The following is a 16,805-nucleotide window of genomic DNA, read 5'->3' as shown; positions in this document are numbered from 1 at the left end:
GCTTTTTCAGCCAGAGAATGGGAATAGTATCACCTACCTTGCAGCACTGTGAGAACTAGAGATATTATGAAAAGTTCCTAGTGTAGCACAAAATCACTATCATTACTATCAGCTTCATGCAAAAAAAATACCTAAAATCCAAAACTGGCAAAAAAATATTTATGTGACAAATATTTTTAAAGAAAGATACACAAGTCAATCTCATAAGATTATGAAAACCCTGTCACCTGCTTTATTTCTAGAGAGGGGTAAAGGGAGAAGAGGAAATATTCACTTGAATTTGAGGGGCAGCTAAATTGGAAGCAACAGTAGCAACAATTTTAGGCCTCTAAGGTTACTCTGATCCATAAGGGAATGCTGAAATTTCCTTGTTTGGAGATTTAAGAGTTTAATTTTCCCCTAAAGCGAGATCATCCACTTTGGCTGGGATAAAAGAATAAAGAACAACAAACTCAGTAGCACCAAATGGGGTTTAACACAGAAAATAGGGCCAGGTTTCACTTTTCAAATGCAAAATTTTACATTAAAATATGTTTATAAATCATAATGTTTTTACTCCTGATTCAATCCTTCTCCTTCCCCTAGCAGGAGCCCCAGAAACCTGAAGAGCATGTGCATTACTGACCAGATATACAATCCAGCTGCCCCTTCCAAACTGGAATCTGATTACAAATGGACTGGCCTAGCTCAGGGCTGCCCTCAGTGATGGGAAGCAGTATCTATGCTCTCAGGGAGAATGGATACTGAGGATGCCACCAGTCAAAAAGTCGAACGCTGTGCACTGGGTCCAGGATGACTTGCACACCCTGTTCACTGCGCAATTTCCGACCTCCATGGACAGGAGAATCTTGGAACACCAGTCTCACTCGATGATGCCGCATGTCCGTGCTCACATTGATAGTAAACTGGGAGGGAAAAATAAATTCAGTACTCAAATTAAACAACCTTGTTTTCCTATGACTCACTCTAAAATGAGACAATCTAGACAACTGACATGAACTAGGCCACAAAATAATCTCTTAGTTATACCAACAGCACTATACTATCTTTTTTTGCAAAGATATTAAAAATTAAGGGTGATTTTTGTAAGTTTTTCTTAGCTTCATATATTTAAACTGTGCTAAAGAAAGCCTCTTAAATGGCTGAACAGATTAGCATACATGCACAAAGACTACCTTAATGACAATTTTAAAAAGCTGGATTAGAGCTATAAGAGATGACTTGAAGGGATTCTGATGAGATATTGTTGAGCAAGTTAAGCAAGATGCATGCAACTGATCTGATCACATTGTTTTGGAAAATAAACCACAAAATCTCTAAATATGTTTATGTATATGTAAATCTGTATAGAATTCTACGAGTAGGAAGTATATGGAGTATAAGTATATAAATAAGTCATTAATGTGGCTTAATGAGAGGTGCCTACAATAAAAACAGATATATGACATAATCTCAATTATACAAAATTATTTAAGAGAGTGGGTGTATACATGTATTGAATATATATTAACAGATACATTAAAGAACAGTTCCCCAAAAGTTAACTGCAGTTATAGGATAGCGGAAGTCTAAGTCACCTTCACTGTCTCAATGTGTTTATGTATTATTTAAATTCTTCACATGAAGTATGAATTATTTATTTTACCATTAAAAAAAGAATAAAGCTATTTTCAATGTGGAGGGGGAAACATATCTCTGAACATAAGCCTAAAATACAGAGAAGATAAATTACATGAACTCTCCAGTTGCCAATCCAGTTAAAAATGTTAAAAACATGGAAAATACACCAGAAGCATATTTGCTGTTTACTAATTTAATTCTTAGCTAAACCTTGAATAGTCAGAGCATCACACAAAAGACAGAGCTGGTAACCCTACATTTTAATATTCCATTTATGATACCACATGCATGCCTCAGGTCCTGACATACAGTGTTCATGTATAAGCTTCATCATTAACCTTAACGGGATAATGTTTCTCAAACATTAATGAGCACCACACAGGAGATGCAAAAACATTCTGTTCACTATAGAGAAGGAAACAGAAGTAAAATATTCTCGGACATAATTAACTTCTCCACAAATATGTCTGTTCCTAGTATACAAGTCTGCTTTCAGATTTTGTTTAAAATTATTCTTCAAAGATTTCTTCCTCAATGGTTAAATTTACAAATTTCTTTCAAACCCGAAGTATAGTGAGAGTCTATGAAAGAGCTGAGGATGACATCCTGTCTCCACTTACCAGGGTAAATATCATTCCCATGACAATTGGAATAAAGATGAAATTGAGGGTGGTGACCTGCAGTAGGCAGCAGTCCTGGTCTGGGTTGGTATGAACATCTTCGTACTGAATGGGAGGCTGCAATCCTCCCATACACTTGCTCTTTAATCTAGGGGACTGAAGAGAATTAAGAATTACTCTAATGGGTTAGAGGAAATGTTTATGGTTCTAAGACTCCACCAATGAAAATGCTATGGCTTAACTAAAGCTGCTGAGATCCATTTTTCTGTTATCTCTTCTCTCTTTAATATACATATCAGTTTCTATACAGATCAAGGAAAATCTGACCTTTGAAAGACATGGAAACACATTTGGATGAGAAATGTGACAGTGGGTGCTTCATTTAGATGGTGTTTCCTACCATCTGGCAAGAAATGGAAACTTATAGCTCTATCAGAGGCTCTCCAATGTTTGAGAGATCACAAATTCCTTGTGACTTGTCAGACTCCAAAGAACATCTGCTGCACAAAAAGGGATGGAAGCAGAAGTGGCCATCTAATTCCAGGCATCATAAAACAAGAGTCACAACTCTCAGAGCTAGAGGAAATCTTAGCATTCACTTTCCTGCAGCAGTTCTGGTCTTAGCTTGTATACACTGCGAAGACTGCTCCTCAGTTCCCTCCCAGAAAGGTGCTATGGTGGACTTTGTACCAACATCTAATGGATATCATAGATTGTGGACATCTTACTAAAAGCAAATGATCAGAGCCAAAATTCGTCCCTAGAACCGTGTTTTTGAAAAATCAATGTAAAAATATGATTTACTTTAAATACAAACTTATCTGGAACACACTTGTCATCAAGTGAGAGATAACTATAATTTTATTTGTAATGTGTTACCTCAGTGAGATACTAAGTAGGGGAGACAGATGGAGGAAATGAGGCTGCTGAGGACAAGAAGTAAAGACATGCAGAACAGATCTTCACTGTAGCCAAGATCTCAGGTACAGTCCAAGAAAAAGGCAGAGACAAAGGTGCAATAGTATCTACTCTTCTTATAAATAGACTCTTGGCAGTCCCTCTCCCCATGGCTTGCCCAAAGTGCCTCAGATATAAAACCATATGAATTATTGTTGTTTACAAATACATTTGCTTTGAAAAACAAGAAAATTCTTAGTCAAATAACCTCAGTACATTGTTATAACAAGTTTTTCCCTTTTCCCCACTTTTAAAGTCTTCAAATATATAGAAAAGTTAACAAAACCGTGCAATAAACTCCTGTATACCCTTTACCATTGGATATTTTGCCACGTTTGTTTTCTCTCCACCTCAGCTCTCATTTTATATATATTCACATATTAAAAAAAAAAACACATGAACTCTTGGGGTGGGGGAGGCAAAGCCATTTGAAAGTAACACTGGCATTCTACCCTTATTCAACATGAATAAAGACACTTATATATAATCTCAGTAACATTATCACACCTAAGAAAATTAACAATAATTTCATATAATCTAATATCCAGAGCATACTCAAATTTCTTTAATTGTACCAAAAATGTCTTTTATTGCTCTTTGTTCATTAATCCAGGATCCACTCAAGGTTTACTCTTTGCATTAAGCTATTGAATCTTTGCGCCTCTTTCATATAAAATAGTTCTTTCTTTTCTTTTCATGACATTATATGCTTTAATATGTATTATCTGATTTTAATGAGGCAATTTTATGTCTAGTAAAATTAGAGCAAGATATTACCTGAAAAACAAAGAGATGATAAAAGCACACACCTGCTTTTTGAACTTGAAGTTGAATTCCCACATTGGCTCCTGTCTGTTCCCAACAATCTTTCTGCACCAGAAAAGTAAGCACTGTAAGAAAATAAAAATAACCTTTCTGTTTGCTAGCTCTAAAGCCAGCCACGGTCCCAATGCTGAGATTTTACTTTGGCACGGATAGAAACCCCCACCTCCCCCGCACCACCACTACAATTTGACACTGGTGCAACATGAAAAGAGACAATCCCAAGACTATTCAGTAAAGAGAAGAGGTACCAATATAAGTCAACCTCAGATGCTATTGAGGTCAACCCCTACTGTTCTCATCTTTAAAGACAGAAACATGGTCTCTAGAGACTGGGGCATTATCTGATTCAGCAGGCCACTCCTCTATATTAAAATATAAGGGCAGCCAGTAGCCACCAGACAAGATGATAACAAAGCCATAAGGCAGGCAGAGACAGCCAGCCCTGTATGTAATAGGAGCAAACCACTCAGGACCTTCTGGGAGCAGACAGCCGGTATGGAAACTACAGAGGTGAGCTGAATTCAGTCTAGAGTAAGCCCCTCAAGGAAAGTCAGGCTACAGCTAGGGTTAACACAAGAAGTTAAGTACCTCCCAGGGGATAAGGGGTGGGTCGTCCGCCGTGCCAGCTGTCCTGCCCTTCAGACATGCCCTGTACGTCCTGCTGTTCCATCAAAAATAATGGGCTTGGCTTTAAGGGGCAAACACTTCTGCTGCCAACACAACGGCTCCAGTGTCCCACACAAGCTATGCTACTGAAAAGAGAGAGAGGGAGAATCAAATACGAAAAGGTGGAGTCCAGGAACATGGGACAACTTCCTTTAGGCATGCTGGCAACTTCCTGAATGCCATGCGATGTGGTTATACTAGCAAGGCCATGCATGGGACACCTGCCACTGCAGGTCCCACATCCTCTTCAGAAGATCTCTAACAACAGGCACAAAAGCAGCAGACAGGTGGCCTAGTCTTCCTGTCTGGATTAAGACCTTAGTTATCACCACCTTGACTTTTAGCCACTTAAAAGTCACTTTTTTAGTCCACTTAAAAAACTTAATATACAATTATAAGAATATGAAGACATGGGTATTTTAGATTTAGGCAGTAGCACTTGCATTGTGCACTGGAGCCGCGAGGATGTGTCAAGCATGAGGAGTTTGCCCAATGCTGCTCTGCTCCCAACAATTGATTCACCCCTAGCATGGTGAGCTTTGGGATGATCCCCACCTCACCTGATACGATCAAATGTTTTTTGGGGGAGAAAAACTATAAATGTGAAATGATACACTGTCCACTCATATTACAAGGAGAAGGAATGAAATTCTACTCACCCAGCATTCTAATCCTGCCCTAAGTCCATCAGCTAGTGTGACATTAAATTGGCTCAGCCAATGGCCCTGACCACCTCAGTCTGCAACCCTGGGGGGAACCATGATGATCTTGAAATCAACAGTACCCTTTTAATCAATATGTATCAGGTAGAATGTTATCACACTAGAGCTGAACTAGGGGAAAAGAATCATTATGTAACATCCAAAGCATAAAAACAAAACAGAAGAGAATAGGAAGTGCTATAGAACACCAGACTTTGGGTAGGAACAGAGTAATAAAAATTATTAACAAACTCAAGATACAAAATTTAGACAACAGTATTAGTTGAATGAGAAAAAGGCCGAGACATCAACTTGCCTAAATAATCATATATGCTATACTAGTCTAGCTTGGCAAAGGTGTGTTCACTAGATATTTCATTATGGCAGAAAAAAGGAGAGAATGGACCAAAGGCTTATAGACCTACTTACAAATCAGAAGAATGCCAGGACCTTGAATACAATGTACAAATATAAACTACTGGGGAAATCCCAAGATATAAGGAATGGCCTAGAACACAGGAAGAATTTTAGAGGGCTAAAGTCTATGAGTGGAAGTACCTTATAGTCTCTGAAACAATCCACCCCTGAGCCTGGCAATAGTGGGCACTTTGCAAATGCTGAAGAAGTCTACACCAGAATCTTTTAAGGTTAACAAGAAAGTGGAAATCCAGATGTCAAGGTCACATTAGAAAAAGAAAATTAGTAAGTTGTTTTATATCTTTGTATCATGATTTAAAGCACCTTTTAAGAATTATAGTTTACATCTACCATTTGAGTTGTGTTCTTCCTAGCCCAAACCATCAAACCATCTAAACCATCTAAAGTGGCCCAATGTATAAGGCATGAAAATAAATTAAAATAAAGAGAATAAGGAATATGCTAAAAGCACAAGAAAGCTTTAAGGTAAAGATAACATCAGCCAACCCAGCACAGCAGGAATGTCTTGGAGAAGAGATACCCACGAGCCCTGAAAGTTTACGTTAGTCCCTTAGCAGCCTGGTACCTACGGCCCTAGACCACCCCATCAAGGAAGCTGGAAACAAGCCATGATAACAGGCCCATTATACAAGAGTCCATTTGTTAAACCCCAACACTAATTGTCACTTACTTTGGAATTCTTTAATGTGCTAGGAGTGCTTTCTGGAATGGCTGGATTCTTGGAGATTCGAGCAGCAAATGGCTCATACATATGGTACAGAGATCGGATCACACATGCCCGGAGACAGCGCAGCTTCTCCATTGACTCTGGTCGCAGGCGCAAAGGCAGAGAGGCATCCAGCGTGTAGTGCCTAAAACATGACACATTACTCCTACCAATAAGTGACCTCTCTCTTCTGCTCTAAGACAGTCTCCTAGGACTCCTGGGCTCAGTACAAATTTTACTATACTATTCCACTGGCCAGTAGTTAGTTTGTCCCTAGTGCTCTCACATACACACACACAAATCACTATCTCCTTCACTTCTTAGCTACTTTTGCGTCTTTGCTATGCAAAACCCAATTTATATATACCTTGTAATCCTGCACTTCTCTATTCATTTAAAAATTTTAAATCCTCACTATTTCACTTTAAAAAAGGGGCAAGTCTCTGACTTTATACCAGTACAATATACTTCAGCTGCTCAAAAAGAATCTGCACTGGGGAAGATCCACCAAGTTCTCTTGTCACATGTCTCAGAAAGTTCTCTACTCCCTGATACCTCACCATCCCCTTCCACCACATTCTTACTGACGGTTTATAATCTTCACTACACTTCTAACCCAGCATCAAAAGTTAGCCCTCTTACTAATCACATCATTCACTCCCTCTTCACCACTACAACTATACACAGAGCAGCATAACTACAAAGACTATATGATACTTCAAGATGACTAGCAAATCTAAGAAACAACAAATCCAGTTGCAAAGATAAACCGATGGGCATCTATAACTTCTGCAAAATTCTAGTTAAGATAAACCACTGAAGAAAAGTGGGTCACCATAGGGAAGACAATTACCGGATGAATTAATAATATCAATTTTAAATTAAAGAGTAGCTCAAGGAATTCAAAGCTAGGTTCATGCCCAGGCATGCAGTAGAGAAGGTGAAAAGAGGTCACCATCCAGGGAGTAGCTCCAAATCAAAAACAACAAGAAATAAGCAACGCAGCTAACACAGTGAGCTCTCTGTGGTCGCACCTTCGGTACAACCTGGTCCAAAAGGCAGCAGTGCAAGTGACAGTCCAGGCATTCTTACAAATCAGGGAAAAATTCACAATGTCCTCAGGACGGATATAGGAGGCCAGCAAGAGCCAAATATCCATGGGATACTCTTCTCCTCCAGCCCCATCCAGATCTTCTGAAACAGAAAAAAGAACTATAACTTTTGACCTTCTATTATATGCACATATAAAGATCCCCAATCATTTCAATTCTCCCAGGGCTTGCACAGTTAAGAAAATGGTTTAAATAGGTCCAAGGAAGCCTCTCAAACTCATCATTTCCTGCTTATTCTAGCTGCTGAAAACTTTTGTTTCCTGTTGCCCAAGTGAATAGGTCTTGTTCTTAAGGCCTTTATTTAACCACTATTTACATACTATTTTGAAGTTTTCAAAGTACCTTTGCATACATCATATCATTCAACTATAATAAATTTTCAGTGGAAATAAGGAAAATATTACTGTGTCCATTTTACTATAAGAAAACAGAACCTTGCAAGTATTCAAGGTAAACAGAACCCAGTTTTCTCCAAAGTCCAGCTTTTCACTATAAATTCTGCCCTTGATTTCCCTTGCAGTTCCCATCCACCAAACATTTTCTTCAATTCAGTCATTTAAAAAATAAAACTGATTTTAAGATGGTATGAGGAAACCTCAAAGTACAAACTAAATTAAAAAACCAAGTAAGTTACAGTGTAATTTCATTACTCAGTAATTGCCTTAGATATGTTTCTTTTCTTCTGGTTTCTTCTTGTTTCATTGTCAGCTTGATCTACAATTCTGGCCACAAGCATCCAGTATTCAAGGATACCCTGTGATGATGTATCCCCATCTCTTCCTCCTTCAGACCTCATTAGTGTTAATTCTCTTGACCCTGAGGTCCACAACACATGTCAGGTTCAAATAAAAATTCACACTCCACAAAGATACCAGAATCTGGGCTAACCGTAAACTTTAACTGAGACTTGGTTATATAGCTATCTAAAACACAGCTTTCTTCTTTCTGTTTCCTGAGCAAAAAGCCCCTACAACTACCTCCCTGAAGCTGCCTCTGCTTTTCTAGCTGCTTCCTGTAGCTCTATGACTCAATCAGGTTCTTGCATTAGGTTCTTCATAGCAGAGACCAATGCTTCTAAAACAACATCGTCTTTTCTGGTTCTTATGCTTCTTGAAATCTCCAGTAACCATTTAAGGCTCAGCCTACCACATTTGGGGCCCCCTTCTCCCACATTAAATCTCTCTCTAAAAGAGAAGGCAAACAACTATCGGAATTTCCTCCACTGAGACCCATGAGGACTTTTACAAAGCAGAGTACTATTAAAATTTTTCTGTCTTTGGGGACAAAACTAAATAATTATAAAAACTGCCAATGTTTTACACACAATTATTAAGAAATTTCAAAACGTAGGAAATGGAATCAGTAAAGGAAAGCTTCATGGAGATAAGTTATGAAGGACAAAAAATTTGATATTCATAGGTTAAGGGGAAAAGTATTCCAAGTGAAATAAACAGCTAACATGAAGCCTGGATATTTAAAAAAACAAAACACATGTGAGGGCAATAAAGAGACAAGTCTAACAAGATTTTGATGATATTAAGAAATTACTGTTGGGCTTCCTTGGTGGCACAGTGGTTAAGAATCTGCCTGCCAATACAGGCCACACGGGTTTGAGCCCTGGTCCGGGAAGATCCCACATGCTGTAGAGCAACTAAGCCCGTGTGCCACAACTACTGAGCCTGTGCTCTAGAGCCTACAAACCACAGCTACTGAACCCGCGTGCCACAACTACTGAAGCCGGTGCGCCTAGAGCCCATGCTCCTCAACAAGAGAAACCACCACAGTGAGAAGCCTGTGCACCTCAATGAAGTATAGCCCCCGCTTGCTGCAACTGGAGAAAGCCCACGCGCAGCAACGAAGACCCGACACAGCCAAAAATAAATAAATAAATTTTTAAAAATAATAATAAAGTAGCTTTAAAAAAAAATTAATAACTTTTTTAGATGTGATAATTTTTTTAAGAGCATTCATCTTTTGGAGGTAACTACCAGAATATTTACAGATATAAAAACGGAATATCTGGAAATTGTTTCAAAATAATCAAGTGTGTATGGGGTGTGTGTGTGTGTGTGTGAGTGTGTGTTGAGGTGGGGATGAGGGGGTAGTGGCTGAAACAAAAGTGACCAAGAGTTGAAAACGAAGCTATGTAATAGCCACATTGGATTCATTACACTATTCTCTCTTCTTTTGTATATGTCTCATTTTTAAAAAGCTAAAAGAAAAAAGAGGGGGAAAAAAAAGACCAGTTTGATGAGAATGAAGGACCCTAATGGGGGTAAAGTGGAGCAAGGAAGTAAAAGATGAATTATAGCTAAGAGTTTGTAAACCACAAATCATGTATCTGATAAGTGACTGGTCTCCTGAATACATAAGAATTCTTACAACTCAGTAATAAAAAGATAACCTGTATTTGTTTGCTAACACATATATATGGAATCTAAGGGAAAAAAAAAATAGGTCATGAAGAACCTAGTGGCAAGACGGGAATAAAGACACAGACCTACTAGAGAATGGACTTGAGGATATGGGGAGGGGGAAGGGTAAGCTGTAATAAAGTGAGAGAGTGGCATGGACATATATACACTACCAAACGTAAAACAGATAGCTAGTGGGAAGCAACCGCATAGCACAGGGAGATCAGCTCTGTGCTTTGTGACCACCTAGAGGGGTGGGATAGGGAGGGTGGGAGGGAGGGAGATGCAAGAGGGAAGAGATATGGGAACATATGTATATGTATAACTGATTCACTTTGTTATAAAGCAGAAACTAACACACCATTGTAAAGCAATTATACTCCAATAAAGATGTTTAAAAAAAAAAAAAAAGATAACCTAATGTAAAAATGAGCGAAGAATTTGAATAGACATTTCTCCAAAGAAGATATACGAAGGGCCAATAAGCATATAAAAGACGCTCAACATCATTAGCATCCAAATCAAAACCATGAGATACCACTTTACATCAACTAGAATGCCTATAGTTTAAAAAGTTAGACAATAACAAGCGTTGAGGAGGATGTGGAGAAACTGTAACTCTCATTCATTGCTGGTGGGAATATAAAATGGAAACTTCATAAAAAACTTGGCAGTTCCTCAAAAAGTTAAACAGTTACCATGTGATCCAGCAATTTCACTCCTACTGGACAGAAATGAAAATATATGTTCACACAAAAACTTGTCCATGAGTGTTCATAGTAGCATTATTTATGATAGTCAAATAAAAAGCAATAAAAAGGAATAAAGTACTGATATATACTACAATATGGATGAACCTTGAAAACATTATGCTAAGTCAAAGAAGCCAGACGCAAAAGACGACATATTATATGATTTCGTTTATATGAAATGCCCGGAATAGGCAAATCTATAAGGACAGAAAGTAGATTGGTGGTTGCCTGGGGGAAGGGATGGGTGGGAGAGAGTTTTGGGAAGGAATGAGGAATGATACTAATCGATTTGAGTTGATAGAAATGTTCTAAACTTAGATCATGTTGATGGCTACACAACTCTGAGAACATACTAAAACTACTGCATCGTACACTTTAAAGGGATGAATTTTATCTCAATAAAGATGATTTAAAAGTCTGTAAGCTCTTCTGTGGAATGTGCTCAAAACCAAAAAGGAAAATCAAGAGAAATATCTAATACAATGGTGATGATGAGTAGGGATTTAAAGCAAGAAATTAAGGAACAAAGAAGTGTGAGGAATGTCTATTAACATTCTTGGTTCCGGAAAAGAGCGGTATCACTGACAATAATTGGTATAACTTCAAAGCAAAGTCAGTTCATTGATTCATTAATTTATTGATTACTTCAATATATTTTAACATATGCAAGAGTCTGTCATCTGATTCTCAAGTATAAGTGAAAGTTCTCACAGATCTGACACCAAAAATACACATATCATTTATTTTATTAGTTTCCTCCTAACTCTAGCTGATCATCAGAACCACTTTAGCTTTAAGAATTCTGGGTTCTACCCCAAGAGTCTGATTCCTTAAGTCTGGAGCAAACCAGTGAATGATAGGTTGGCACACTGTATACCACTAGTTTACCTTTCTTTGTTTCATTTGTGTAAGTTTTATTGCCACTAATACATAAATATCACACATTTTTCTATTTCCTACAGTACCTACTAGACATAAAGCAGGTATTAACAATTACAGAGCACTTAAGAGTCCACGATAATAATCTAACTTTAGCTGAAATGAAATTGGTTACATACAATCCACATATTTGGAAGAGAGAACATTTTTGTCACAACTCTGCTTCCTTACACATTCAGAAATCCAGAAATGCAAAGGCTTTTTGTTTTCCTGTTGCTACATGGATTTTACCTGATAATGATATGTTCTCAATGAATGGCTACTACTGTTACCAATCTCCTTTCCTCTCAACTTCAGATATAAGTAGAAAGCCCTGGTATATTTAAGTCCTGTCCCACTACAAAGATCCAAACTCTGGTTCTCCACTGGTATCACCTCCTGTGCTACTGAGAAAGTGACAGCTTCAAGTTATCACCACAGATAGGACTAATAATCCAAAAGAGAGCGAGCCCTGTACCTTTGTGCCTCTTGCTTTTCTTTTTTCTGGAGGCAGTTCTCTCATGGATGCTTTCCTCCTGGGCATCAATCTCATCACTGCTGTCGATGATGTCACAGGGCTCACCAGCCCCAGAAAGAGCTTCTACTGCAGGAACCTGGGAGGCTTCCAAGCCACAAAGAGATTTTACTAGAAGAAAATAAGAAGAGAATGAGATGGCAGAGTACCATGGCTTAGGCAGGATATCAGCATCCATAAGGAAAAGAAAAAAAAGCAAAAGCAGTGTGAGAGTCTGCTAAAGGAAGCTGAGAATCTTAGAAAAAAAAAAAAAAAAGCATTTTAAACACAAAAAATTGGAAAGTAATGAGCAAACTGACTCCAAAGTTGCAGAAACTGCTTCAGACCTGAAGAAAAAGGGAGTGAATTATTCTCCACTATAAACCCTTCAGGGTAAAAGCAAAAGGTGAACGCTATTTTCATTTGCATAAATTCTGAGGAGCAGTGTTTGAGAGGAATTAAACCCAATTTAACCTTATTCCTGGGCTGGAGACAGTACATATCATGAAAAGACAAGTTTCAAGGACCCCTGAGTAAGAAGCTTGAAAGTAAGAGAAGCATGAGAAAAGGAAAAGAATACTTCAAGGTTATTACACAAAGAAGCAAACAGCAGAGTTAAGTACAGAATATATGTGAACAACAGGAATAAGATTAATAACCAGGAAGAAAGCAGTGGAAACCACAGAAGAGTATGCAAAGGGTTTTTGTTTGTTGTTTGTTTGTTTGTTTGTTTTTTACGGTAAGACAGAAATAAAATATTTCTGCTACAGAAACTGCTACTGCTCTTGGCTAATCCTTCCCCTCCCCTGAATATATGAGTAACCATCGAGGAGAGCAAACACGTTTACGGGAAAATGCCTAAAGGATTTCAAGAAAAACACTGAGGCAGAATCCCAGGAAAATAAAGCACCGAGTTCTCTCTTCACTGAGTCTGAAAAGACTCGTCGGAAGCCTACCTTCCTGCTGAACAGCATTGGCGACGGCTTTCTTGACCCTTCCAGACCTCACGACGGCCGGATCCGAGTTGGCATAATCCGCCACGGTCACTGAAACACAGCACCAAACCTCAAAGGAGGAGGCCTTCTCTCCTCAGCTTCCTCCCCACCAAGATTTCCTGCTCTCTCCAAGTCCCCAGTCCAGCCGCCCTCCCGTCGCCGGCAGGCGAGCACTCGCCTCGGTGCTGTCCAGCCCCCTCCCTGCTTCCAGCCCCAAGCCTTTCAACGCCCCCGCCCTTGCCCACCTCGCCCAGAGCAGGCGTCTTGGGCCCGGAACTTGAGTCGCTTTCCTCTCTTGGGCATGGCGACTGTGTCGGGGCGAGGCCGGGTTAGCGGGCCAGGACCCCGGGCCATGTTTCGGGCCAGAGACTGGGAAGCAGGAGCCAAGGTCCAACTCTGCCCGGCTCCGCGGCCATCCCGCTCCAGGATCGCAGCTCTCGCGAGGCTTAGGACAGGGCTCCGCGTCGCACTGGCGGCCAACTCCCCTCTTCAGAAACCAATCACCACCTGGTCTAGGGGTACGTCATCACCCAGCGCCTAAGTATCGACCTGCGTCTGGTTCCCTAAGGGTAGGTGGCTGTTCTGGGCAGTGTGGGTTTTTAATCATACGTCTTGTAAGGTGATTTGGTGTCTCAGACCCGAAACCCACAACCCCGTTGATTAGAACTAAGTTTACATTATGGCCTCCCCGATTTTTCTGCTACTGCCTCTGTCCACACTCCAGATTCACTTTAGTATCCCAAAAGAACATCTATTGTCATCTTCGTGCTCCATCTCTCAGGCCACGTAGACATAGTCCAACATGGGTCTAAAAGAGTCTTCACTCTAATTTATTATACAAAAGCTATAAATTTCTGAATTCTCAAAGCTGGGGGAGGGGTTCTTAAAAGTTTATTAATTTACCACCATCCTCCAAACTTAATACTAGAAAGATCGATGAGGAAAGAATGGTGTCTTTCCTTTGTATTGAGAGAAAAAACCGAGAGAAGGTTACAGAACTGTGAGGGAGCAGGATCCTGGTCTAGTATCACCAGTACGAATAAGTTATTGTGTGTCCTAAGTTAGGTTCTTTGTCCTTCTAAGATCTTTGCAGCTCCCAAAAGGTGCTAATCCCTGGCTTGAGAAGCATGGTACTTAGGTACCAGGAATCCAAACTGTTGGACCCGTCAGACAGTGCCACCCTAACATATTTAGAAACAGACTTCTGTTTTTAATTACTTAATACATAGACATTCATTAGGCGCAAACCACTGGCCTTTTACTAACATCGTGTAACGGACTATCACTAGAGATGGTGCTAATAGGGTTGAATCAATTAGGAATTATAATTGAAACTGAGTAATTGATTATAGTCGTGAACTATTCAAATTTATCTAAAGTTATAACATGAACAAGGGTCTAATAGACTGAACTAAAAGAAAATTGTTTCAAATAATTTTTCCATGATTGATGTTTGTAGTCAAAACACAGCTGGTAAAGCACCAAGGCTTCTCATTTCACAGCATTAATAAAAAGTTCATAACGCCCACATGCAAGTATATTTCTGCTAATGTGGTACCCTGTTGAAAACACCGAGGCATTGAGACTCTGGAGGAAATCAAAGGTGCAAAAGAAATAAACCCTATTTTTATGCCGTCACTATCGGAGACTTAAAGGTTTTAACTGAAACATTCATTTTCAACCTTATAATTACTATTTTAATTCATTGGAATGAAAGAAGTGCTAACCCCAAAGCTGTTTATCTTTCAAATTTCAAGAATATGAAGATCTAAAGCAAAGCCCCCTCTTAAGTCCTTTGGCCACATTAGTGGAACCAAACACATGTAAATCTTTTATTTCACCTTTTACTAAAAAGCAGCAATTTTTAATTAATGACACTGCTAGATTCCAAACTCAAAGATACACATTCTTTCTAGAAAGACAAGTTGTAAAAGTTACTAAAAGAGCTGTTATGTTTTTGCAAGTTCCAAAAAGAATTTTATTGAAAATTTTTATGAAAATTTCCTTCAGCTTATAGACTTGATTTGGGAATGAATTGACATCTATATACTATTGAGTCTTTCCACTCAGGAACTTGGTATGCATCTCCATTTAGTAACATCTTCTTTTATGCCCCTTAATTTGTTTTTACTCAAACTTATTGTTTATTCTTGTCAATGTTTTCTTTATCTTTTTATTGAAGTATAGTTGATTTACAATATTATATTAGTTTCAGGTGTACAACATAGTAATTCAATCTCTTTATATATTATACTCCATTTACAAAGTAATGGCTATATTTCCCTGTACTGTACAATATATCCTTGTTGCTTACTTATTTTATACATAGTAGTTTGTGTCTCTTAATCTCATACCCCTGTCTTGCCCCTCCTTCTTCCTTCTCCCCATTGGTAGCCACTAGTTTGTTCTCTGTATCTGTGAGTCTGTTTCTGTTTTGTTATTACATTCGTTTTATTTTTTAGATTCCATATATAAGTGATAACATACAGTATTAGTCTTTATCTGACTTATTTCACTAGGCATAATCTCTAGGTCCATCCACATTATTGCAAATGGCAGAATTTCTTTTTTTTTTATGGTCAAGTACTATTCCATTGTGTGTGTGTGTGTGTGTGTGTGTGTGTGTGTGTGTGTGTGTGTGTATACACATCTTCTTTATCCATCCATCTTTTGATGGACATTTGTGTAGCTTCCATATCTTGGCTATTGTAAATAATGCTGCTGTGATAATTAGCGTGCATGTATCTTTTCAAATTAGTGTTTTCATTTTCTTCAGATATCCAGCAGTGGAATTGCTGGATTATATGGTAGTTTGATTTTTAGGTTTTTGAGAAACCTCCCTACTGTTTTCCAGAGTGGCTGCACCAATTTAAAATCCCACCACTAGTGTACTAGCGTTCCCTTTTCCCCACATCCTTGCCAGCATTTGTTATTTATGGTCTTTTTGATGATAGCCATTTTGACAGGTGTGAGGTGATATCTCGTGGTTTTGATTTATATTTCTCTGATAATTAGCAGTGTTGAGCATTTTTTCATGTGCCTGTTAGCCATCTGTATATCTTCTTTGGAAAAATGTCTGCTCAGGTCTTCTGCTCATTTTTACATTGGGTTCTTTGTTTTTTTGATATTGAGTTGTATGAGCTGTTTATATTTTTTGGATATTAATCTTTTATCAATCATATCATTTGCATATATTTTCTCCCATTCAGTAGGTTGTCTTTTTGTTTAGTCAATTATTTCCTATGGTGTGCAAAAGCTTTTAAGTTTAATTAGGTCCCATTTGTTTATTTTGCTTTTATTTCTTTTGCCTTAGAAGACAGATCCAAAAAATATTGCTATGATTTATGTCAAAGGGTGTTCTGCCTATGTCCTCTTGTAGGAGTTTTATGGTTTCTAGTCTTACATTTAGGTCTTTAATCCATTTTGAGTTTATTTTTGTATATGGTGTGAGGAAATGTTCTAATCTCATTGTTTTACATGTAGCTGTCCAGTTTGTTCAGCACTATTTACTGAGGAGACTGTCTTTTTTCCGTTGTATATTCCTGCCTCCTTTGTTGTAGATTGATT

The 16,805-nt window shown here is 38.5% G+C and overlaps 1 protein-coding gene across 4 annotated transcripts; it reads right to left on the bottom strand.

Moving 5' to 3' along the window:
- Window positions 1-204: 204 nt before the first annotated feature.
- On the bottom strand, window positions 205-13,696 carry TMEM183A (transmembrane protein 183A). 4 transcript variants are annotated; one of them, XM_068541528.1, is made up of 8 exons: window positions 13,484-13,694; window positions 13,200-13,289; window positions 12,208-12,375; window positions 7,568-7,727; window positions 6,498-6,678; window positions 4,007-4,087; window positions 2,241-2,396; window positions 205-905 (listed from the first exon to the last, which is right to left on the bottom strand). In XM_068541528.1, the coding sequence occupies exons 1-8, from the start codon at window positions 13,590-13,592 to the stop codon at window positions 720-722; spliced, it is 1,131 nt and encodes a 376-aa protein (XP_068397629.1). In that variant the 5' UTR covers window positions 13,593-13,694; the 3' UTR covers window positions 205-719. The 4 variants fall into 4 exon arrangements, with proteins under 4 accessions (XP_068397629.1, XP_068397630.1, XP_068397631.1 ...); XM_068541529.1 differs by having other exon boundaries at window positions 7,568-7,724; XM_068541530.1 differs by having other exon boundaries at window positions 811-905; window positions 2,241-2,388; window positions 13,484-13,696.
- Window positions 13,697-16,805: the final 3,109 nt, after the last annotated feature.

This window comes from Eschrichtius robustus, chromosome 3 (genome assembly GCF_028021215.1).
Source record: "Eschrichtius robustus isolate mEscRob2 chromosome 3, mEscRob2.pri, whole genome shotgun sequence".
Lineage (NCBI taxonomy): Eukaryota > Metazoa > Chordata > Mammalia > Artiodactyla > Eschrichtiidae > Eschrichtius > Eschrichtius robustus.
Note: the sequence above shows the minus strand (reverse complement) of the source record. Positions and strands in the feature narration are given on the sequence as shown.

What these genes read in the sequence shown, in the direction of transcription:
- TMEM183A (XM_068541528.1), bottom strand. Translation starts at nt 13,592, where the DNA reads ATGGCCCGGGGTCCTGGCCCGCTAACCCGGCCTCGCCCCGACACAGTC. An exon ending in GCACATTAAAGAATTCCAAA is followed by an intron (nt 4,088 to 6,497) that starts GTAAGTGACAAT and finishes ATTTTCTTACAG; the next exon opens with TGCTTACTTTTCTGGTGCAG. An exon ending in TGGGAATGATATTTACCCTG is followed by an intron (nt 906 to 2,240) that starts GTAAGTGGAGAC and finishes TTTCCCTCCCAG; the next exon opens with TTTACTATCAATGTGAGCAC.